At 42.2% G+C, this 25,855-nt stretch overlaps 1 protein-coding gene across 1 annotated transcript; it reads right to left on the bottom strand.

Moving 5' to 3' along the window:
- Window positions 1-134: 134 nt before the first annotated feature.
- Window positions 135-24,275, bottom strand: Msl2 (MSL complex subunit 2). Its single transcript, XM_057768955.1, has 2 exons — window positions 23,007-24,275; window positions 135-3,975 (listed from the first exon to the last, which is right to left on the bottom strand). Exons 1-2 carry the CDS (start codon window positions 23,146-23,148, stop codon window positions 2,381-2,383), a joined length of 1,737 nt encoding a protein of 578 aa, XP_057624938.1. The 5' UTR covers window positions 23,149-24,275; the 3' UTR covers window positions 135-2,380.
- Between the last annotated feature and the right edge of the window lie 1,580 nt (window positions 24,276-25,855).

Genomic DNA, 25,855 nt, shown 5'->3' with positions numbered 1-25,855 from the left:
GCATTTGTCTGCATTACTTTTAAAAACCATGTTATAAAGAAAAACATAAAACCAAGGCACTGTAAGTACGCTACCCCAAGCTAATACAGACAATTCAAAACATGCTATCCCAAACTCCTCAGTATTCTACAACATAGAATTAGAAAACTATCATTTATTGATAGACTCAAGGTGTGATACAGGTTTCCAAAAATGTGGCAGTGAGAATACCAGCATAAAAAAGAGAAACTTGTGCTAAAAACAACCTGAATTCATCATTGGCAATATTACATAACAACCAAGGTCCTCACATACTGATTTCCACTTTTGTCTCTATTGCCAACCTCCCATGCATCAAAATACAAAGCTAGATTATCAAATTTGGGGAGTAATGAGGTACTCCATGAATTTTAAGATCATTTTAGGAAAGTTTGGGAGATCTGCAAAATAAAGCCTAATTATCCATGTGTACAGTCTCATTTCTAGTCATTTTTGCAGTGATCATTAGTGAATAAAAAAACATATTTACATGATTATATAGCAGGGGTTCTGGTCCAACACAAACTGTTACAAACTTTAGGTAAATACATGGTTCATAAGACACTGCTACCACTTAAAGGATTTAAATAAATTCCAAAATTTGGTAAGCAAATAAAGACAAGACAACTAAGAAGCATTTTCCACCATTTACTCTTGTTATCAAAAATAGTTCAACTCTTCTTGCAAAACAAAAACAAAATCGTACATACTGGACACATACATCACATTTTTCTTCCTATGGCTTTAGCCCACCCCCGCCCCACCAAGAGACCAAAAAAATTTTTTTTGTTTTTTTTTTGTTTTTTAAAAAAAGCCCAATGACAACAACAAAACGACTACCTGACCACATTCACAGAAAATGACACCAGAATACACTACAAAACAGGAGGTGTCATCTGCTCTGTGTCCAAAGGATTCTCTCCGTGTCTTTATGAGGCGAGGAACCATCATTGAACATGCTGTGTGCCAAATCAAAACAACTCCAACACTCAGATCTCACCAGACGGTGAATGCAGTAGGAACTGGAACTTCCCTAGCAGTATTTCTCTTAAAATAAGCACTGCCAAAGCAGCGACTCTGAAATCACAAGGCTCTCTCTATACCTAGTCAGTCCTTGCTTACCTGGGCTGTGCTCTTTCAAGCGACTGACTAGACTTCCCTTCAACAGAATGTCTGTCTTCCCCATGAAGTTAACAGGAAGAAGTACATTAAACTCAAACACAGTTGTGCTTTACATGCAAAAGAGCATTCATTCTAAAGAAAATCCTCCGAGCTTTACACCTACCTAATGCACAGGCTTCATCAAAGGCATCTTTTATTAAGGCCTTGATAAAGAAGCCTTCATTATGAACAGCACCCTTTAAAAGAAAAAAACAAAGGAGTATATTCAAGGTAAAGCCTGTGGCAAATAAACAGGAAATAAAAATCAAAGAAGTCATCAATGGCAATAAGTATAATGCATAAATCTGGGAACATTTAGGGCATTATTCCAAAATTATTTTAAATAAAACCCAATTTTTAAATTCTTTTTATATTTTTAAAAATTATGTCATGAACTATATAAATTCAATTATGTTCAGAATAAAACAGCTCTTCACTTTATCAAATAGAACATTGCTCAAAGTGAAAGGACTTAGGATTTTCTCATAGAAGTGAGTCATAACTACAAAGGGGGCTGAACTTATAAATATTTAAAGCATAAACAGCTTAACATTTGTGGTCTGATAGAATTTATTTGTTCACTTTTTAAAAGACAGATTTCTTAAAACATTCTAATGAGGGGGAAATTTTCTTTCATAATACTGCTGATTTAAGAACTGCTACATACATGCCAGTAGCCAATTTCCATGATCAGAAATGGTATTATGTCAGCACAAAGGTCGAGCTGGACACATCAGCTTTTCACCAGGAGAAACGTCACTGCAGCATCTGAAGGCAGCACAAGGTCTCCTGATAAACTAATGGCTACTTTTCCAAAAAAAAATTAGCACAATCTTTATGGGCCGACTGGATACCACTTCCTTACATTTAATCATCAACTTTGATTATGCACAAAGCATGACCATAAACAATGAGGTTATTGTTATTTTCCTTGCCAAAGTTCATTTTGTATAAATCAGTTGCATCAGCATTTGTTCTCAAACTATGAGGTTCTGTAAGAACTAAGAACATATAGTTGTAGGGTTACTCCTCCATTATCTGCAAACTATTTCCCCGACACTAACACATATAACTTAGCAATGAAAACACTTGATACAAGTGATCTATATGCAGGAGCTCCGGCAAGTTAAACCAACAGAACCATAGCTGCCGTAAAACTGTAGCTATTTCCTACCAGGGGTAGGTTTCAAGACCCACTGATTTAACAGTCGAATCTCATATCTATAGCTTCATCCAAACTTTTATCATCACGTGTACTGGCAGCTAAAAATGTCGTTACTGGGGACCCTGTGACATTAATTACACTGGTGCTGGTACTTGCATTACGCACAGCAATGCTAGTCACATTAATGCCCAAAGTGAGCCTGGTCTGCTCCAAGGCCTTTTCTGGCACCGCAAATGCCTCCAGCTTCTTCTCCCCATTGGCCATATAGGAGTTTTGGCAGCCACGACATATACAATCTAAGCAGGCTTTCCGGTTAGAGTAGCAAGGGCAGCGTTGGCCGCGGCATGTAAGAACACTTGGATTTTGAGTAGCACGCCCACATTTACATCCTTTCTTTTCCTGGGGCTTTTTGTACACAGTCTTGGTAGGACTTCCTGGCATAAAATGATGACTAGCAATCTTTTCCTTTACTGTTTTGTCTTTTTTAAGAATACCTGGCTTAGATTTAGAGTGGGATTTCTTGGATCCATGTTCATGACTCTTTTTCATGCTTTTAGTAGATAAAAGTACAGTTTTGCTGATCTTGGGTGTCGTGCCTCCATTGGGAACAGTTGCTATAGGCTGAAGAGAGATCTTGCTTTCCCGTTTCACTGTCACTGGAGCAGATGCTCCCAGTGTTGGGCCTCGGATAATGGTAGAAATTGGAAGTGGCTGAACTTTCTCACTGTCACTTTCAGATCTGGATCTTTTGCGATTCAACTTTGCTACCTTCGGAGTTGCTGCTGTACATGATAACCCATGAAGTGTAGGGCTGGTAGACATGAAAACATTATGGCTAAGAGACTGGGAAGAAAGCTGCAAAAAAGGTCCATTAGATGATACAGTGGCTTCCAAGTTTGGCTGCAAATTAGGACAGCAAACCTCTGTATTTGAAACAGTTTCTAAACTCCGGAGTACTTCCTCAACACTCAGCAAAAGCGAGTCACCAGGTTTTATGTCTTCACTGAAACTACAGATATCAATACCTGTGGAGCATAAGTCAGTGGCTACTGTGTCACAGACAGGGGGGAGGCTGTCAGACAGATCCTCAGTTTTTATATCAACAGTATTACACACGTCAATTGTATTTGGATGTTCAGGTGAAGGGATATTTATACCAAATCTATCTATTGAAAGCCCATTGTAAGTGGGCAAACCATTGATAACAGAACTGCCGATAGCAATGCTGAGGGTGCTTTCAGACATTGGAGATAAACTAGCTTGAGGATCAGCTGTGGGCTCTGAGGTTGAAGGTAAAGGGGAATGTGTCAAACACAGAGTGAAGGATGAATCGGAAGGTTTCTCTGTCTCCTCACAGAACAATGATCCGTCATTAAGCAAAGCTAAAATATCAGAAGAACAGTCAACTGCTTCTATTATATCTCGCGCCAGTGTTGTCTGGGTTATATATTCACATAGTTTCTTGTAGCAGTTCACGAGGATGCTTAACTGCTTGTTTTCCTCAAACTGCTCATAGTCTTTGCACCAGCTACATGAAGGTTTCATCATCATTTTCTTGCCTTTACAAGTTTTGCAGACATAGTGTTGGCAGGTGGAGTTGGTAGGTGCAATAGGGTCTTGTAGCAAATGTCCTAAGAGGGAGGAGGAGGAAAACACAGATTTTAGTGAAACTAATTTACCGCTTCATATAATGGAGTTCAGCAATTATTCTCTTAAAACTGAAATTGGTTAAACTCTCTAGACCAAGAGGGGTGCATATACAGAGATAACTGAAGAATATCAACAGCTCTCTTCATTTCTGTAATACATTCTCCACTCTGTTATCTCAAACCAGTCTTCCTTGATTCTGGCCTTATCCACAAAATGTCACCACCAACCTTCTTATGGTATTCTCTCAAAGGTTATCAAGAAATAAAGTTTAGTGGCCAAATCATGAGGTGTGTAGTCTTAAAACCCCTGAAGCCTCAAAGTAATGCAACATAAGACAACTTATTGAATAATCAGTACAAATGTAATTTCAACCAGTTATTATAATATGTGAACCATAATTTTTTAAATTGTTTTTATTGAGCTATATTTTTCTCCACTCCCCTCCCAACCATAAACTTTTAAAACCAAATGTAGCTACAATGGGCGAGGGCTTCATTTATTAAAAGACAAAGAAGTTTTATTCAATTCAAATTCTTCACAAGGAATCAAAATGAGGGGAAACAGAAGTCAGACACAGTGGCACACTCCTTAAATCCCAGCACTCGGGAGGCAGAGACAGGTAGATCTCTGTGACTCCTAGGCCAGTCTGGAACAGTGAGTTACAGGGCAGCCAGGATTACATAGAGACCATGACTCAAAAGACGGGGGGGGGGGGGGGGGGGGGGGATGGAGGGGTTGCCACCATGCCTGGCTCAATACAAACTCTTTTCCAAGTTAACAACTTACCTCTACACACTCCTGTGGGCTGCTACATTTAATGGATTACAATAAAGAAAAAACGGAAGTAATGCTGCACTCTAATGACAGAATTCAAAAATAACTTTATGTAGTAAACCACAGGCATCCCAAGTGCAGCAACATATGAAAGAGAAGTGGGGCTGGGTAGTTGGCTCAACTAGTAAGAACACTGGCTAACTGCCAGGCAGTGGTGGCTTTTAATCCCAGCATTCAGGAGGCAGAGGCAGGTGGATCTCGGTGAGTTCGAGCTCAGCCTGGTCTATAGAGTGAGTTCCAGGACAGCCAGAGCTACACAGAGAAACCCTGTCTCCAAAATAAATAAAACCTGACTAACAACACGTGTGAGGCAAGCATGTGGACATGTACTCAAATCCCCAGAAACCACACACAAAAACTGGTTGTCGTGGCACACACCAGTACACAGCGAGGGTAGGATAGTAGGGAGGATCACTGGAGCTGACTGGCCCTAGCCCCAGGTTCAGTGAGATCTCATTTCAATGCTATAAAAGGCATGGTGATAGAGCAAGACACCTGCTGTCCTCTCCTTTAGCCTCTGCTCTGCACACGCAACCTGCACATGTGCATACACCACACACACAAGTAGTCTCCCAACTTGAGACAGCTACCAAATTATAAATGTCCTATAAATAAGAACAAGGGGTGAGTTAGTAGTGGTGCACACCTTTAATCCCAGCACTCAGAAGGCAGAGCAGGAGGATCTGTGAGTTTGAGGCCAGCCTGATCTACAGAGTGAGTTCCAGGACAGCCAGGACTACATAGAGAAACCCTGTCTCAAAAACCTAAGCTACCCTCAAAAAATAAATAAATAAATAAAAATAAAAATAAAATAAAAAAAAAAAACAAATAAGGGAACAAAGGTAGACTCAGTCCTTACGGTTCATTATACCCCTACAGAAGCAATTGTTTTTTAGCTCCCAATTCAAATGGTTCACAGCTGACCCAAAACAATTCATCTTCTAAATCATACAAAATTGAAAATCAAGAAGAAAATGAAATGTCCAAATGTTTTTCATATACCTAAAGTAAACTGTAAGCTAAAACACCATTAACAAAATTAGAAAGCATTTACTAAGTGAAAATAGGAACATAACACTTAGGAGAGACAGTCCAGACTGACTGGAGGGAAGTTGTTCTCTTTACAAGGGTCTGTCTGAACTGAGGCAGGCATGGCAGCACACACTTGTATCTTAGCTACCTAGGACACCAAAGCAGAGGGATAAATTAAAACCTGGGCAACACAGTCTCTCAATCTAAGTCTGCACCAGAAAACTGAGTCAGCCCCAAGCCCTTTCTCCTTTCACTGCACTAGGACAACAAAAGTTTAAGCAAGACAAAACAAATAAAGACCAGAAACGGACGGGGCAAAGAGCTCAATCTACAGCTCAAGATTAGTTTCTATTACAGAGCAAGACCTTGTTTCAAAAATAAATTTAACTTTATCAAGGAGGAAAAAAATAACAAAACCAGAAATAAAATTATCTCACCAGTGTCCTACAGAAATTTAAAGAGCTGAAAATACCTTCAACAACTTTTTGCCAACCAGGCAAATCCCCAGATAATGATAAACTGACACAAAAATTAAAAACCTGAATAGACAAAGCGCAAGTAACATTATAAAATAAAAACTGAAAATCCTAAGAAACGCTAAGGCAATCTGCTCATGGTTTTCAGTGTTATGTGTCTATCTGTGTGAGGTCCACATGAGGCGCTTTTGTCCCTCTCCCTCCACCCTCCCAGTGCTGGGTTAGACAGGTCTTCCTTGCCTGGCTTCCTACATGGGTACTGAGAATCCACACTTGGGCTCTCATGCCCAAGTATACTCAGAAGGCACTTTATCCACTCAGCCATCTCCCTTGACCCCTTCATTTTTATTTATTTTTTTGTTTTTTGGGTTTTTTTTTTGAGACAGGGTTTCTCTAGCTTTGGAGCCTGTCCTGGAACTCCCTTTATAGCCCAGGCTGGCCTCGAACTCCCAGAGATCCGCCTGCCTTTGCCTCCCGAGTGCTGGGATTAAAGGCGTACGCCACCACTGCCCGGCTTCATTTTTAATTTTTAAGTAACACCAAAAATCAGACAACAAAAAGTATTAAGACCCATGGTACTAAGGTCATCACAAAGACGAGATCACAATCACTAACAGACAGAAAAGAATCTGACATGCAACCCAAAACCTTTCCATGTCTAATATGTATTTCTAGAAAATTAAAAATAACCTTTTGTTAGGTTTTGTTTTTCAAGACAGGGTTATCTCTTTGTGGCCTCACTGTCCTGGAACTCACTCTGCAGAGCAGGCTGACGTTGAACTCACAGAAATCTGCCTGCCTCTGCCTCCCAAGTGCTGGGATTAAACTTCTTTAACCTACAGCAGACACATTTTTTCCACTGAAAGTTATTTGAGGGGAAGGAGAAGGCATTTGGCAGAGCTGAGAGAATCAAGGCACTCAGATTGAAAGATGGAAAACTAAAGGTTAGATTACGCCCACATCTATACCTAAAATCAATATGTAATTCCAAGAAAGTCACTCACAAGAACTTAGGAACAGTGAGTCTAGGAAGGCCATAACAAAATGCAATATGATAATTGCAAGTTGTGTTTCTCCGGATCAACTCTAAGTAATTTATATTTCCCAAAAACTTCTACTTAAAACTAATAAAAATGCATTTTAGATATTTAGGAAGAAAAACACTCAGAAATATTTACATACAGGTGAGATGTAAAAATGGCAAAATCACTTTAGAAAACAAAACAATTCGTTTCTTTTAAAAGTTAAATTAAGGGGCCGGAGAGATGGCTCAGAGGTTAGGAGCACTGACTGCTCTTCCAGAGGCCCTAGTGTTATTTTTCTTATCCAACACCATCTCTATGGCATCCAACAATCTCTATGGCATTTACTGAAACAATCTTAACTTATTTCCACATTTATTATAAACAATGATTTGATTACTAAAAGTGAAACACAGACAGAATGAACGATCAACTACTAGATACGGCCTTTACTAGGAAGGGAGAAGCAGATATAGGTGTTTCCCATAACTGGAGAGTAACTGCAGAAGGAAGAAGAATGAAGAAAGAGGATCGTCTCATCAAGACATAGAAGAGAGGTAGTTTGGCCTTACTGCTCACAAACCGGGGCTGCAGAGTCCTGCCTAGATTATCTATGACCCCAATTTCTGAAACTAATCTGAAATGCTTCATATAAGCATATGTGGTGGTCTGAATAAGAATAGCCCCCCACATATTTGAATGCTTAGTCATCAGGGAGTAGCACAACTTGAGAAGGATGAGGAGGTATGGCCTTATTGGGGGAAGTATATCACTACGGTTGAGCTCTGAGGTTTCAAAATCCCAAGCCAGACTGAGTGTCAGTCTCCCTCTGCCTATGGATCAGGATGTAGCTCTCAGCTCTTTCTCCAACACTATGCTTACCAGCCTCGTCTACATAGAATGTTCCAGAACAACTCAGGCTACACAAAGAAACCTTATCTTAAAAAATAAGCTCAGCTAAGAAAAAATTAATATGAGACCAGAGAATCCACTTAAAATTTTACTCTTGACATTCCAAAGGTCAGGTCTGTTTTAAATTTCTGATTAAGCAGCGTTTGGAATCTGTCAAACTCAGATCCATCCATCCAGTTTACTTTAATGGTTTACCACAAGGCAAAGAAATGCCTCAGAACATTAAATAAAAAGTAGTGCTATAACTAAGGTTTTTAGAAATTATTAGATCTCTAATCAAATAATCAAGCAGTGGTGCTCAAAATAGTAGCTTTAGACATCCCTAACCACAACCCTGTAACCGATTTTCTTTATAGATCTAACACAATCACAGTGTTAACAGAACAGAGTTTTACAATAAGGAAAGAAGGTGACAAATATACAAAAGTCACTAAAATTGGTGACTGAGTATTTTGATCACCAAGTTGGGGAGAGTGATGAACCTGTGATTCTCCTCCAATGGGTGGAGGGATTCTACAAAACCAAATTCAAAGTAATGTTGCTTATGTTTGTTTTTGTTGTTGCTGATGTTGTTATTTTTTGCTTTTCTCTGAGAAGGGATATGGTTGCTCTTCAATCTGAAGCGATCCTCAGGTTCCTGCCTTCTGTACGCTACCACATTAAGATACAAGTTATTACTTCTAAGTTCACTATTGCTTTAAACCACTAGGTACTATTAGATGAGAGACTAGGGATGGCTACACATATGCCAATCTGACCGGGATTAAGAACTAAGACAAAGAACAGTTCAACACTACAATTGTGCTTGTTACTGAAGCCAGAATGTCAACTATGACAAAATATTTTCTAATACTCAAGGCAATCATTTATAAGGTAAACCTCAAGAGGCAATTAATGGTATATATTTAAAAACCACTCATCACAGATTAAATGGATGATTTATAACTACTCAAGCCCTCAACAGATTCATAAACAAGTCATGCTTCATTTCAAATTCTAGCACAAATTAAAGGAGACTGCCAGATATCGTTTATCTTAATAACAAACAGGACTTCTATAGTGTTTGTAGATACTGAGCACTTTTGTAATATTTCATCATTTTCCTATTTTAGCAAAGCAATAATACTGTCCATTTAATTATTGACAATAAGACAATGCACACTAGTCCATTATGCACAATTAATCTGATCCACAACTGAACAATCACTCATTAAATTTAGAACCATATTTCGCAGGAGGTTTGCTTTACTGCCCTCTCTCTTGACTGTCTACGACAGTGTCTCACTGTGAAGCCCTGGCTGGCTTGGACATAGCTGAGGGCCAGGCTGACCTTGAACTCTAAAGTTAAAGGGGTGTATCCTGATTTTACTGCCCTCCCATAAATACATTAGCATCTGTAAAACATTATACTTGTGGAGAAATTTGGCTAATAGAATGCTGCTTCAACTTACTGAGCATATACCATTTTTATTAGATTTTTAACAAACAGTACTCCAACACAGCACCACTGTCATCCATCAGCTAAGTATCTGACTTAGTATCAAAGGACAAGGCCCCAGTACGTGCATTTTTACAAAAGGTTCCCAAATCCTAATAAGCATCAAATTCAGAAACCATTAATGACATAACCTTTTGTTTTTGTTAACATAGACGTCATCTTTCACAGTAACAAAAATTCCTGGAGATTTTTTTGATCAAGCCATCATAGAAATAGAAAATGTGATTAAATGCTTTTAAAGAAAAAAACTAGTCAGTGTATGCAAGACTATAATATAAAATTCAGTGTCAAAACACACAAATTGTGACTTTCCTCTATCTAACAAGAATATTGTTTTATCTAAATTATGCCTTTAAAAATGCATGGAAGCCGGGCGGTGGTGGCGCACGCCTTTAATCCCAGCACTCGGGAGGCAGAGACAGGCGGATCTTTGTGAGTTCGAGGCCAGCCTGGTCTACAAGAGCTAGTTCCAGGACAGGCTCCGTAGCTACAGAGAAACCCTGTCTCGAAAACCAAAAAAAAAAATAAAATAAAATAAAAAAATAAAAATGCATGGTAAAGGGGCTAATGGAAAAGGCTCAACAGTTTAAAGCTCTTGTTGCTCCTGCAGGATCTGGATTTGGATCCCAACAATCAAAAAAACAAACAAAAAAACAGCTTACAATAGTCTATAACCCAGTTCCATGGCAAATGATACACTCTTCTGACCTCATGGGCACCAGGAACACAAGCAGTGTACATACACACACGCAGGCAAATATATACGTCTTTTTTGTTAACATTTTGGGACTGAGAAGATGGCTCAGTAGGAGAGCTTGCCACACAATCATAAGGATTTGAGTCCAGGTCCCCAGCAAACACGTGCAGAAAAAAAAAATAAAAATGGGATGTTACAAGGTTAGAAATGAATATTGAAGGACTATAAAATGACTGGGGTTAGGGTGCACAATATAAAATTCACAAAGAATAAAAAAAAATGGGAAGGAGAAAAGTGTGCCACAATAAAGTTCTAACTTCAGCACTAAAGGACAGAGGCTCACTAGAGCTGGGCCAGCTAGCCTAACCAAAAGTGAGCAAACTCCCAGTCCAAATAGAAACTTGTCTCACGAGATTCAAGTTAAGGACAATAAAACAGAATACACAATGCCTTCCAACTTGGGCTACACAGTCTGTCTCTATAGGTTTCTAAAAAATAAGAGCCAAGCATAGTAGCATGCACTTACAATCTCATAAAACACAAGGGATCAGGTAATTTAGAACCAGTTTTAGTTAAATAATGAGTTTGAGACAATTTTTTTTTGGGGGGGGGGTGTAGTCCGGGCTGTCCTGGAACTCTCTCTCTTTAGACCAGACTGGCCTCAAACTCACAAAGAGCCTCCACCTCCCGAGTGCTGGTATTTAAGGTGTAAACCAACACTGCCAAGTGACAAATCTTGTCTGTAAATTTACAAACTCTTTTATAAACAGACTAAAATACATTTTATTAAAAAATCATGATATTTGGAATTGCTTTTACTAAAATAGTTACCATTTTATTACTATAGGCTTCAGAACTGTAAACACTTCAAATATTTAAATATCACCTGCAATCAGGTGATATTTATTCTTTTCAAAGTATGACTGTATACTAAGCAGCACTTTCCCCTCTTCAAGACATTAAGGTTTTATTACCAAAAGCATCTAGAAATTAATTATAATTCTTATCAAAATTCCAATGACATTTTTCACTAAACCATTTTTTAAAAACCCAACTACCAGAGGACACTGGAGGAACCACAATACTGAATTTCAAATTATACTGCAGAGCAACGGTAACAAAACAGCACAGTGCTGGCACAACAGACACACAGTCCAATGCGAACCAAAGGGCATCCATCAGTAAAGGCACAAGGATCTGAATGCTATTAACCAACTTTATGAAGCCAAAACAATACAGTGTTGTCTGGCTAACAGATGAGATTGACAAGCAGTTCTTTTTCTTATCCAAGTAACAAGGTTTCAGAAAATAATTCAGGTTCCAACATCAGAAAGGTTAGCATCTAGTGTTGAGTGTGTAAGAAGAGCTTTTCTACATTCTTCACTGTTCTGGATTACAAACCCAGCTATTTACAAGGTCTGTGGGGTAAGGTGCGGGGTGGGGAATTGTGATATTTTGTTTGTGTTCTGACAAATAAAGCTTGCTTGGAGTCAGAGGGCAGAGCTAGCCACTAGTTAACCAAAGAGGAGACAGGAAGTATGGGTGGGCAACCAAACTAAGGATGATGGGAAGGAGAAGAGCAGAGAGAAGTCCCAGCCAGAGGCAGAGGGAGCAGGAGATGAACATGCCATGCTAGTAAATATACTGTGATGTGGTGGAGCATAAATAAGAAATATAGGTTAACTTCAAATGTGTTAGCTAGTAACAAGCCTGAGCTATCAGCCTAGCATTTACAAGGAATATTAAGCCTCCGAGTTAATTATTTGGGAAGCAGTCTCCAAGTATTTAGAAATAAGCAGGCAGGAGAAAAACATCCAATTACAGGATATAGGTATGGTGTGGTAACAATGGCGGAGTGTGGCTAAGTACAAACAAGAGACTGTCAAGGAGAAGGGGGCCTTCAGACTCCAGCCAGTGATGCTTTATCATGAAGAAATGCTACTGTTGCATGGTCCAGAAGGTCCCGACAATGCTGACTTACATGTGAACTACATATTTTGAAATAATGACAATAAACATTACTTTTTTTGGTTAATAAGAGTGTCAAATTCATAATCAAATTTCTGTTCTGTCTTTAAAGACAGAGTTCTCAGTTGCCCAGACTAGTCCTGAAGTCTTGGATTCAAGTGACCTTTCTGTCTTAGCCTCCCCAGCAGCAGCTGGATCTAAAAGCACACACGTATTAGCATATCTCGACAGATTTCTGGTTGGTTTGTCTATTTTCACAGTGTCTTACTACACAACCAAGATGGTCTCAAATTTGAAATCCCCTGCCTCAGTCTCTGTAGAGCTGGAATTACGCATATGTAAACCCAGAGCAGGCTTCAAATTTCAGTTTCAATAAACTTCATTTTACAATACCCAGGAAAATGTAAATTCTTTATACAGACCACTAGAGCGAATCATCTCATGCAGTCCCACACCATAGGACCTTGGACACAAAAGTCCTTACTTAGCTGCTGCAGTAGTAACTCGAAGATGCTTCCTCTCTCAGAAAAGACAGAAACCTGCCTTCCAAAAGTCAAAGGGTAAATTTAACCAAAGGCTTTCTCTCCAAGAAAAACAATCTGATAATATTTACCTAAATAGCTGTATGGGAATTGGAACTCAGTGATGCCATGAAGGAAACCCCCAACAGGGCCCATGCCAACATTAACTATGAAGAAGACTCAAATTCATTCGATGGCCTCACCAATCTAGTCTCTTCTAATCTTGGATTTCTGTATTATATATGGCCAGAATCCCAAATTTCTATACCAGGCATGTTTTACTTCAAAGGACATGTTCAGCAAGTTTCCTAGATCCAAAATCTTTGGGGGAGGAGGATGTAAAGAGAAGGCTTAGCAGTTAAGACTGCTTGCTCCTCTTGCAAATAACCATTTTGTTCCTAGCACCCTCTTCAAACGGCACACAACGACTTCTTGAGGATCTGACTTCCTTTTCTGGCCTCTTCAGGTACCTACCCATGGACAGCACATATATACACATACACACACCTACAAGCAGAGAGAGACAGACAGAAAGTGAGACTGAGAGACAGAGACAGAAAGGAGGGAAATAAAAATAAATCTTAAAAAAAAATAAGTTAGATGCGGGCACTCAAGAGGCAGAGGCAGGCAAATCTTGAGCTCGAGGCCAGCCTGGTCTACAGAGCAAGTTCTAGGACAGCCAGGGCTATGCAGGAATAGGGAAGTGGTCTCACTATGTAGACCTGGCTACCTCTGCCTCCTGAGTGCTGGGATTGCAGATGTATGCCATCATGCAAGGTTCACACTTCAGTCGTAATTCCTAACCTTGGCTCCAATCTCCCCCAAGCCATCAGAGCTCTCTCTCAGCCTTCAGTAACATAATGCTCAAATCACTATACAACTTGTTTTTTCTTTCAAGGCAAGAGAGTTCCACATAGCCCAAGTTGGCTTTGAACTCTTTATAAGCTGAGGATGACCTTGAATGTCATTCTGATTCTCTGGGTGCATGTACAATTAACTGTGATCCAAGGATCAAATCAGTCTTCTCACATACTATGCAAGCACCCTTCAACTGAGCTACATACATATATCCCCACTTCATAACGGTCTTATGAGACATCCCACTATGTGGCCCAAGCTGGTTCCAAGCTCCTGGCCTCATGTGATGACTCCCCTGTCTTTCAGCCTCCCCAGTAGCTGAGACTACAAATGTGCATAACTGCACCTGCATCTCTCAATACTTCTAGTTGAGATGTCTTCATGGATCTAAAACCTAGTCTACCTAATGTCTCCCCAAACTCAAAGACCTTCCTTACTTCATTTCCACTATCAACTAAATTAACTTTGACCTCTTCCATTTTTCCCATGATGCTCTGACAATTCTTCAAGAGAACTCAGTACAACCTTTAAAGTATAGCCAAGGCTATACAAAGAAACCCTGTCTAGAGGAGACAAAAACAAAATCTCACATCAGGGTATAATTTAGTTGTCCCTTTTCTTAGAGCCTATGTTCCAAGATCCTTAGTAAATGTCAGAAAACAGTACAGTATACTAAATGATTTTTTCTATAAATACATACCAATAACTGTAATATACCATAATAAAAAGTGTATGAATGTGCACTCACACCCTCTCTCTCCAAGTGTGTTTCTAAACATTCTACTACCAGTGAAGGAATATATAAGCTTAGTACCCACAAGGCCGTTATTTAACTCCAGCATTAGTGCAACAAGGTGGCATACGCTTGTCCCAGCATCTGGGAAGCAAAGGAGCAGATTTCTGTCAATTCCAGGCCAGTCCAGTTTGTACATAGCAACTTCCAAGCCAGTTAGGGCTACACAGTGAGACTCTTGTCTCAAAAACGAATAAGCATGTTTTAAAACACCATTTAAAAAAACCCTCTTTTTTTTTCTCTTTTACACTTTAAATTAAAGGCTTTCATCTTTTCACTGAAAGGAAGTATTTTCTACTGTTTTCTTGAAAAAATCCAAATTGCTAGTGTCACTCCTCTTGAGCCCTTGTTAAGAAAAATAAGGGTTACCTGAGCATAAGCACTCACATAGTGAGTTTAATCATCAAGGCCATGAAGTAGTACAGGGTGGGTAGCACAGCAGTGCATGCTCTGGACAAAGGTCTACCCAGGGTAGGAAAAGAGTGAAGACAGAGTAGCCTGGCAGTGGGGGTGCACGCCTTTAAACCCAGCACTGGGGAGGCAGAGACTGGCAGATCTCTGTGGGTTCAAGGCCAGCCTGGTTTACAAAGGAAAACTCAACAAACAAAAAAAGAGTGAGACAGCACAAAGACCAATTTAATGCTTAGGGGGGGGGGGGTTTGTTTGTTTCTTGTTTTTCTCAGAATTTTCCTTTGATATTTTTAGGCTGTGGTTGACTACAGGTTACTGAAATAGTGGAAACTACAACTAGGAGAGAACTAATCCTTGAGGTATTTATATACCCTTGTTCATAATAATAACACTTTGAAATAGCCAAGAGACAGAAGCAACCCAAATGGATAAACAAAATACATATATACAACAGAATTATTCCTCAGCCTTAAAAGGGAAATAATGTCACATGACATGAGTTGGAGGAACCTAAAGACATTATGCCAAATTGGGTCTATGTAGCCTTGGCTATTCTCCAACTCTGAATCCTCCTGTTTCCTCTTCCCAAGTACTGGAATTACAGTCATGTGCTGTGGTGATATTTTGTTTGTGTTTTAACAAATAAAGTTTGCCTGAAGATCAGAGTGCAGATCTAAGCCACTAGAGGCTGGGCAGTGGTGGCACAGAGTTCACACAAAGGTAATCCTACTAGCACATGGGATCCCACACCTTTAATCCTAGCACTAGAGAGGTGGAGACAGGAGCTATATGGCTGAATACAAGGCAGGAGGAGACAGTCTGAGGCAACCATCTGAAGATGCAGTCAGTCTGAGGATGTAATCTTGGAAGGTAGTCTTGAGGAGAAGGTCGCCCCTTTAGCCTGAGCATTGGTAGAGATAGGAACTCTCTAGTGGCTGGCTGCTCTACTTCTCCTGCATCTGACTCTTCGTTTTTATTATTAATGCCAGCTAGAATTGGTGCTACAATGTGCCACCAAACTCAATGAAAATAGCACACTAATTATCAAAAGAACTGTTTAAGAAAAAAGATAAAAACAAAATGATAATATATATACAAATGGCCTTTAGTTTAGCTTCTTTCTAAAAAAATAAATTATAAAATAAGTCACTCATGGTTATATGTTCAAAAATACACATCAAAAGAAACCTGGTATTTATAAATTAATTTGCTCTGGCACAAAGCAAAGTATTTCTGCCCAAAGAGAATCAGAACTCTCGACCGGAAACAGATCTCCATCATCTCTCCTCCACTAAACCCAATGTGAGTCCACCATGGCTTTTACCAATAATGGAAAAACAAGCAAAATAAAAGCAATCCTTCATAAAGCTACACCTGTTCACTCCTCACAGCTATTTCTCATTCTCGGAGCACATTCGTCTATGTTAATGATGCAGAAAAGGTCTCTTTTCAATAACACAAGTACTCATCAGTTCAACAAATAATGTTTGATAGCAGTCAAATACAGAGGTACGATGGTGACTAAATCAGTAGACTCCCACCTACTCCACAGCACTAGGACTAAGAGAAGACAAGTGTTCAGGGGTGCAAGATGGCCCAACAGACACTGACAATCACACAGAAGTTTGGTAACTTAAAATTCAATCCTCCAGACCCCCATAAAGAAGAGAGCACCATCTCCACAGAGCTCCCCTCGGACCCCCATGCACATGTAGCATGCACTCACACTAAGTCCTTAACACAGAAAAATAAAAAGCACTGGTCACTATGTCACACTGTCATACGTCACTGGAAAATATTAATCTCCACTCTAGGCCCTTCCTGTAAAGTAAGAATTATGATACCTAAAAGGTAAGCCCAAACCACTACATTACCAGGACAGTATTTATGTGCCAGAGTGGACAACTGACCTAATATTTATAGGACTACAAATAGCTCCCACAATAATTTCAAGTTCTAACAGTCTAATTTGACTCTGATTATCAAACTTGTACGACTTAAGACTGACAACTTTACAAAAACCTAAAATCCACACAACATACTCAGAACAAAAGAACACAACTACCTGTAAAGCCAAGCTTACACTTAATATAAGACCTTAGAGCAGACACTTAAAAACAGTACTTCCTGTGATCTGGAAAGAATAGTAATTCTCTTTAAATATACAAAGTAACTTGAAAAGAAACGGTAACATTGCTAATAAACACTTCAAAGAACAATGACATAAAATCTGTAACCCAGTGAATATTTCTCATTTAATAAGACCGGAGTGCCTAGGCTCTTCCCTCATCATGGGCCATTAAGCACCCTGGGCCTGGAAAGCTAGCTCACTTAAGAGCACTGACTGCTCTTGCAGAGGAATTAGATTTGATTCCCAGCATCCAAAAGGCAGCTCTGTTCCAGAGGCTCTAACGCCCTCTCCTGGCCTCAGCAGACACTGAAAGCACACAGTGCAGATATATATGCTACTGTCAAAACACCCATACACAAAAAAAATCCCCCAAATTTCTTTTTATTTTATGTATGTATTGGTTTTGGTTTTTCAAGACAAGGTTTCTCTGTAGCTTTGGGGCCTGTCCCGGAACTAGCCCTTGTAGACCAGGCTGGCTTCAAACTCACAGAGATCCGCCTGCCTCTGCCTTCTGGCTTCAAAGTCACAGCAGGTCTTAGAAAGGGTGTTAATTGGGGGTGGCTTATAGGTTCAGAGGTTTAGTACATTATTGCCGTGGTAGGAAGCATGGTGGCCTCACAGACAGACAAGAGAAGTAGCTGAGTGTTCTACATCTGGATTGGCAGGCAACAGAAAGAGAAAAACTGAGCCTGGCTTGAGCTTTTGAAGCTTCAAAGGCCAGGCCAAGGCTGCAAGTCCTTATCCTCTCAAATAATGCCACTCCCTACAAATCTGTGGGGGCCATTTTCCATTCAAACTACCACACTACTGAATTGTGGTACACAAGTTGCTTTAAAATTTGCTTTAGTTTTCTTTATCTTTTTTTCTTAAATTCGAGTTATGTGTGGGCTTTTTTTTTTTTTTTTTTTTTTTTTTAAATTTTATCTTGTGCTTGAGTGCGCCAGGGGTGTGCAGGTGTCCTAGGAAATCAGAAGATGGCATTGGATCTTGTGGAACTGTGGTAAGAGTGTGTGCTGGGAGGTGCCTTTTCTTTTTTTGGTAGGTGGTGCTTTTAACTGGCGAGCTGTCTCTCCAACTCTGGTGAATGTTCTGCTTCTTTTCTTTTCTTTTTTTTTTTTTTGAGAGAGGATCTTACTATGTAGCCCTAGCTGGCCTGGAATTTCTGTGTAGACCAGGCTGACCTCACAAAGATCCACCTGCCTCTGCCTCTCAAGTGCTGGGATTAAAGGTGTGCACCACCACTGCCTGGTGAGGACAGTCGGTCTTTCTGTGCCTCTAGAGTGCTGGGATTAAAGGCATGTGCCACTGTGCTTAGCTGAGTTTTTAAGAATTTTTATTGTATGTGTGTTAGTTTTTGCCTGTGTTGATGTGTGTAGATCTAATATGTACTCCTGGAGCCCAGAATGTGTTGATGGCTCTCTTGCCACTGAAGTCACAGATGGTTCTGAGCTGCCCTGTACTTGTTATCTACTTAGCTCTCTCTTTAGCCCTGTCTTGAAACTGTTTTAAGAACAAGAACAAATCTACTGAAAGTCTTGGGCTGGTCCTTGCTAGGTGCTTGATATCCCACATTTTTTGGGGGGGTGGGGCTGTGTGGTGGCGGCACACATCTCTAATCCCAACACTAGAAGGCAGACACAGATGGATCTCATTCAGAAAAACCCTGTCTCAAAAAAACAAAAAAAAAAAACCAAAACAGAAAAACATAGTTGCTGTGGTCAGAGTCTCTTCACAGCAATAGAAACTCAGCCAGGCATGCCTTTTATCCAAGGCAGAGGCAGGCAGGCGGATCTCTTGAGTTCAAGCCCTACAAAGTTCCAGGGCAGCCAGTACTATACACAGAGAAACCCTGTCTTGAAAATCCAAAAAAAAAGTAGGGTGGTGGTGGCGCACACCTTTAATCCTAGCACTCAGGAGGCAGAGGCAGGCGGATCTCTGTGAGTTCGAGGCCAGCCTGGTCTACAGAACTAGTTCCAGGACAGGCTCCATAGCTACAGAGAAACCCTGTCTCAAAAAACGAAAGGGAGAAAGAGAAAGAGAGAGAAACAGAAAGACAGACAGAAAAGAAGAAATGAAATGAAACCCTAACTAAGACAAGAAGAAAAGTCAAGGAAAGAACACGCCAAATACATAGGGTTTTTACCTTCCCTTCCTTCCCTCCTCACTTCATTTCTCTGAGATGTTACATTTCATAGAGCAGGAAAGAGAGAAAGGAGCTACACAAAAATGTTTAATAATCAGTATTTTCCCTAAGAACTTTCTTACAAGCACCAGAAAACTAAGACGATTATAAAAACTGCATTGAAAGGAATGATAAAATACCATAACTACTAGAACAAAGGGTTACAGAAGTTCAGAAGACAAGAGAACTTTTTGCTGGCCTGAGAGCAAGGGAAAATTCACCAAAGGAAGTTAATGAGCTCTGGGACCATTACAGAAAATGAGCATTATCTTAAGGCAAAAGGAACTTTAGGAAAGCCAGGTCCTGGTGGTGCAGGACTGTGGTGCCAGGTATTCAAGAAGGCTGAGGAAGCAAGTCACTAGGTCAACAACACATCCTTAGGTTCAAGCCCCATAAGGAGAAGAAAGGGAAGAGAAGAAAAATATGAAAACCCATGTTTGTAAAGGTAAAAAACATCTATTTGGCTGGAATAGAAACACAGTTTGGGGGGAGAGGCTAACCACAAAATACAGAAAGGAGTACAGCAGACATCAGAGGACCTGGTGAAATTAAACATCCTATTTACAGCACCAAAACAGAATTAAACCTTTTACAAAATGTATTATTTTCATGAAATAAAACTGTCATGCATACTATTAATGAGTTTATGCTATTGAGCTAAGGGGAAAAAAAGTACAGGATTGTACCTCGTACAAAGATGAACAGTGCTGGAGTTGAAGTCAGGTCATTTCTTTCTCTAGAGAATCATGGGCTTGTGGGTGTTGGGAGAAAAAAACCTAGACCTATGTTCCTATTGCTGAAATGTCATTAAAGGCAACCCGCAAATCTTTTCCACAAAATGAAAAGGGAAGAAACTGGGTGGTGGTGCATGCCTTTTAATCCGGTTCATGCCTCTTAACCCAGCACTAGGGAGACAGAGGCAGGCAGATCTCTGTGAGTTCGAGGCCAGCCTGGTCTATAAGAACTATTTCCAGTTACAGGCACCAAAGCTACAGAGAAACCCTGTCTCGGAAAAACCAGAAAAGAAAAAAAAAAAAAAAAAGTAAAGGAGGCAAGAACCAAAGAGATAATCACAAAAGTCCCACAGTCATAAAATCTCGACTGTGTTGCCAAGGCTGAGCGAGTATTAAAATAAACAGACTACAGAGTTAGGCTTTTCTTAGATGTAACTTTGAGTCTGGAGAGATGGCTTAGCAGTTAAGAGCACTGACTGCTCTTCCAGAGGATTGAAGTTTGACTCCCAGCACCTACATGGCAATTCACAACACTCTGACCCAGAGGAGAGACACTCTCTTCTGGCCTCCCCAGACACAGTATACAGGTGGTGCATATACATACTTCAGACAAAACATCCATACATGTAAAAGTAATCTTTTAATGTAGTTTTATATTTAATGTGTTTTTTAAGCTTATGTTTAAATTAATAAGCCCATTTTTAATTAGACCACCACTACTATGAAGCTACTTTAAAAGTCCACCCAACTTGGTGGCACACACCAAGAAGCAATCCTTGTACTCAGAAGGCTGAGGCAGGAGGTTTCCAGTTTTGAGGCTAGACTAGATACATAATGAGATCCTGTCACAGAAAAATAAAGTAAGATTGTAGTTCATCAGTAGAATGCTTTTGCTTATCTAGCATGCTCAAAGTCCTGGTTCTACACTTAGCAATGCAAAAAATAAGATTCCAAAGTTCCAAACACCTAAGCACTATCTAAAATCGCCACTTCCTAGATCTTAGGCTCCACCCATCTAGAAAAGGGGGGGCTATAGTGCAAACTGATAATGGCTTCCCTTGTGGCCCTGTGGCTAGCTACCCTACTGACCTCTTGCCCCTACTTTACCAGGGCAACAAATTCACCTACACTCCTAAAAAACAAAGCTAGGAGTGTCAGTGGAGAAGTCAATCTTAGAAACACTCTATAAAGTAAACTCAGAAGCAGAGAGTGCTCTTCAATAGGCACCTGAGAACCAGCACCACCAAAAATTAAAAGTGAGACTGCAAAAAGGGAGGACCATTAAACCAAGCAAATTCTCCGTATGCTTCCCTTGGTTATCCTTCAACTGAAAGCCAATCAGAATCTAGCCCTAAGCCCTCATTTTACACAGCAAGACAGGAGACCTAAAGCAGTTAGGCGATTTTCCCTAAGTGACCAATAAAAGTACTCGTCATAACAGAGCTAAATCACTTGGTTTCTTAAATGAGATTAAGTACCTGACGAGCAGAAATCCAATCTTCACCCTTTCCATACCCTTCAGTGACCTGCCCTGAGCGATACGCAAAGGCTGGATGAATATCAGTTCTACCCATCAGTCATTACTATCCAGAAATTAACTCTTCCCCGTTTAAAGTGTCTCCACCCTTAACTTCGCACTGAACATGCAGATTAACAAACCTCAAATGAGCACATTAACTGGAGTGCACCATCAGTACCTTGCTTGTTGCTCTTTTATTAAACGTTTCCTGCTGTGTGTGCACTTTTGCTTTTTTTTTCCTTTAATAGGTGGAAGATTTATACGACCTCAAGAGAGACCGAGGATAACGGTTCTGGTTTTCAAGTGTCAACTACTTAGTTATTATATATGCCCAGTTAACACAAATGACTGGCCCTTTAAATACTTCCAATTAGACAATGTTTTTTCTCATTTCTTACAAATAATTCTTAAATGTCGTAACCATCAAGGGTTAATACCCTTTGAACAAAAACATCTAAAAATAATCCTCTGAAACCGGACATGGTTGTGCATGCTTGAAATACCGACGTTCGAGAGAGAGACACGAGAATCACAAGTTCGAAGTCAGCCCTAAGTTACATAGTGAGAACTTGTCTTTCATTAAAAAAAAAAAAAAAAAAACTCTGCCAACCCACCAGATATTAAAATGACAGAAAAACTAATCTTGGAAAAAAAAAAAAAAAACACCATGGGGGCTGGAGAGATGGTATAGTGGTTAAGAGCACTGACTGCTCTTCCAGAGGACCCAGGTTCAATTCCCAGCACCCACATGGTAGATAACAACTGTCTTTAACTCTACGATCTGGCAACCTCACACAGACATACATGCAGGCGAAACACCAATGTACATAAAATAAAATTTTTAAAAAAAGGAGTATCATCAGCTTCACTAGGTCACTGCTAACCTTCAAGACTGTTGTAGAGCCAGGGGCACTGAGGTGTCTGCCTGGAGGTGCAGCGAGATTACACCATTCACAATTATTTAACGGGTGCAAAAACGTTACATTGATATGTAACAATGTTCGACCACATTTTAACCACAGCAGTTTTCAATCCGTTTCTGCAGCAAAGGCTTTAGAAAAAAAGAAAAAGGCAGCATGCTGCTGGCATCTCAACCCCATTTAAGACATCACCACTTCATGTGTGACGCTGTCAAAGAAATTTTTAACTTAAAAAATAAACCACCACCAGAGAGATGGATTAAGACGAACGAATTAAACCGTTTTGAACGTTAAAGCCGCCGTCCAACGTGGCCGGGAAAGGTTCTCCCCCTTTCTGAAACGCCGGGCAAAAGTCCCTGGGCGAGTTTCAAAACTAATGACCGTACACTACGGCACAGTGGCACCGCTTACAGTGAACTACCGAGCCGGCCAACCGTTCGCGCTCCTACTGCCAAAGGGCCTCGAGAAAACAGGCAGGGAAAGGGGAACAATAAAGCGTCTCACCGCAAACACAGCAAGAGAGGGACTGTCGGAAGTAAGGCAAGAGCCTGTTAATCTCTGTAAACGCCTTGGGGTCTCCGGGGTCGTAGTTGAGCACTAGGCGGCTCGCGGAAATGTAGAGAGCAGTAGCATTCACGGGGTTCATTGCAGACACTTCGACACCAATGGCTCCCGGTGGAAAAGAAATTCCGGATCCAAGTTTGTAAGCAGCCGGGGAACAATGGCGAATTTACAACAATTCGGAAGAAATCTGAGCAGAACCGCTGGCCCAAGCAGCAACCAAAATCCGTGCAAGTTTGTGAAGCTGAAGCGACCCTCCCACACATGGGGCCTTGCCGCCCCTCCTCCGTCCCTGAGACTTGCAGCCCGAAGAGAGGGAGAAAAAAATAAAAAACTAGGGTTCGAGTTCGTCCTAGACAGCCGCGGCTTGGCTGCTCCGGCCGGGATCGGCGCTCGCTCTAGCCCCGCGGCTCGGAGGGCGGCCTGCGCTCGTGCAGCATGTCCGGCCGCGGAGGCCCCTCCTGATGGAGCTGGCGCGCACAGGAACGGGCCCGGTAGGGTCCAGTCGAGGCACTCTTCTCTCCGGCCGCTGGGCCCTTACTCCATCGCAGCCGGCGCGGAGGCAGCGGGACGACGAGGACTACCGCGCAGGCGTCGGCTTCCCGGGTTTAGTGCCAGCAGCTGCGGCGGCCGAGGTTGCTGCTGCTGCTGCTGCTGCTGCGGCGGGCGCGCGCCGCTGCCGTTCTCGCCATGCCGGACGCGGGACCCACGCTGCGCCTGGCGCGGCGGGCGGGAGGCTCCCGCCCGAAAGGGAGGCCCGGGAGGAAGTGCGCGCAGGCCCGCGGCGGCAGGAGGGGGCGGGGAACAGGCCCGGCAGGCAGCGGCGGCGCCCCTCGCTCCTCAGCCGCACACACTCGGGGTCACCAGCGCAAGCGCCGCCCCCTCACAGTCCGGCCATCTTTTCAGCCCGGCACCGACGACTCCTCCAAGCGCGACTGCCGCCGCCGCCTGCCCAGCCGCTCGGGCGAGCTCACCCCGCCAGGCCGCCGCCGCCGCCGCCGCCGCCCAGCGCGCACGACGAGGCCCGCTGCAGGCCCCTCCCTCGCGCCTGGCCGCCCTCACCCTGCCTTCACGCGCCGCTCTAGCTCGGTTGGGCCGGGGCTGCTGAGGCCGTGGCGGATGGTGCGGCGCGTCAGGCCCGCCCGGTAACGACGACCGTTACCCCAACGGGCAAAGACACTGTCATCCCCGAGACTCCCCCGCCGCCGTCGTCGCTAGCCCTCGCACGCATGCGCACAGCGCGCTCTCACCCCCTCCTCCCCCGCCCTTCCTTTCCCTCCGCTTCCCTTTTCCCCGGCTTCTCCTCTAAAAGCCCCCTCCACGCCCTCCCGGAGCTACCGGATCGCCCGGCGCATGCGCGGGCCCCCTCCCCCTCCCCCTCGACCCTACCGCCTTTCGCCCTGACGCGTGCGCTTTGACCGCCCACCCAGAAAACCGGATAAACACATTAGCCCGCTCTCGCCAGCCCCGCCCTGCCCCGCCGCCAGACCCCCCCCCAGCGCACTGCGCATGCCTGGCTCTCCACTTACGGCTCCTAGAACGGAGCGTGCTCGGTGCCAGCCGCTCACTTTCCTCTACCCTCCCCTCCCCCGGGTTGTGTGGGTTGCGATCTCGTCCCTCGCGTGGGCTGTCGTTCCCCCCCCACGTCGCGCCGTGTGCCTTTGGGCCCGGGGTCCCAGCGCGGACTCCCCACGTCTCGCCGACCGCGGGGGGGCAGGAAGCAGCCTAGCACGGCCGCCAGCCCCGCCTCCCCGCCTTCCTCCCGGAACCTAGCGGCGTGGCCGCCGTGGGCTAGCCGCGGGCCGGCAAGTTTTAAAGGCACTCCTTTAGGTCCTCAGCGAGACTTCCGTTGTGCGTGGACACAGCTCATGATGTGTGATCTTGTTCTGTGGAGTCTGAACGTATCCGAATCCTTCGTTGTGCTGCATTTAAAAAAAGAAAAGATTTTGCCTTTTTTGCAGAAGGGCTGAGGACACGGGTTATAAATAAAAGCTTAACTGAGCATGATTCTCCCCTCTCAAAATACAAATCCTTTTTTGGGTAGCACAATCAGAAATTGCTCTTAGGCACTTTTCGCACATAATAAATGCTGTACACGTTTACGTTTGCAAAGTGAAAATTATGACGTGCAAATTTTACATACGTGTACATATGGTATCCCAAAGTGCTAATTTTAGGGCCTGGCCCATAAGTTATCCAGGAAACCCATACCATTTGAAGACAATTCTGTTTTTATTTTTGTTTTGTTTTAGCAAAGCCTAACATAGTACCAGTAAGAGTCTAATTTCCTAATGTAGCAGCAGAGTAAGTAAAGCTGTGGAAAATGTATTTGGCAGTCACACATGGGAAACGATAAATGCTCTAAAATTAGCTCATTTTAAAGGCTCCATCTGCCTTTTCTTTTTACGATAGCTCTTTCTAAGGTCACTTTCAACTCAAACCGCTGTACAGTTCTATTTTTACTCCAGACTCTCAGGTCTTCTCCCACAGCACACAGGTTGCCTTCCTCCAAAGGAGAAACCTGAAGGGTAAACTAGCCAACCCTGCTCACATCAGGCAGCCTACCTAACTGAGCAGTCTAGGTAAGGGATTACCTGCAGGCATTCATTTTTCCCCTAACTGGATTTTAAAAATCGCTTGAGAGGCGCACACCCCAAATTAAGATTAATTCTATTGATGGTGTGTGTGAGTCAGAGCTAAACCCGTTCTTTTTTTAGTTTCTGAAACTGGTTGCAACTGGTAATAGATTCTAGCACTAAAGAGCAAGCCCTCTTGAACTGTACTCCTTTCTT

This window comes from Chionomys nivalis, chromosome 4, assembly GCF_950005125.1.
Source record: "Chionomys nivalis chromosome 4, mChiNiv1.1, whole genome shotgun sequence".
NCBI classification, from domain to species: domain Eukaryota; kingdom Metazoa; phylum Chordata; class Mammalia; order Rodentia; family Cricetidae; genus Chionomys; species Chionomys nivalis.
The sequence above is the reverse complement of the archived record's forward strand: the minus strand, read 5'-3'. Positions and strand labels throughout refer to the sequence as shown.

Excerpts from the sequence above, each read along its gene's own strand:
- Msl2 (XM_057768955.1), bottom strand. The coding sequence starts at position 23,148 with ATGAACCCCGTGAATGCTACTGCTCTCTACATTTCCGCGAGCCGCCTA. Across the intron at positions 3,976-23,006 it reads CCTCTCTTGCTGTGTTTGCG|GACATTTGCTACAAGACCCT; the intron begins GTGAGACGCTTT and ends CCTCCCTCTTAG.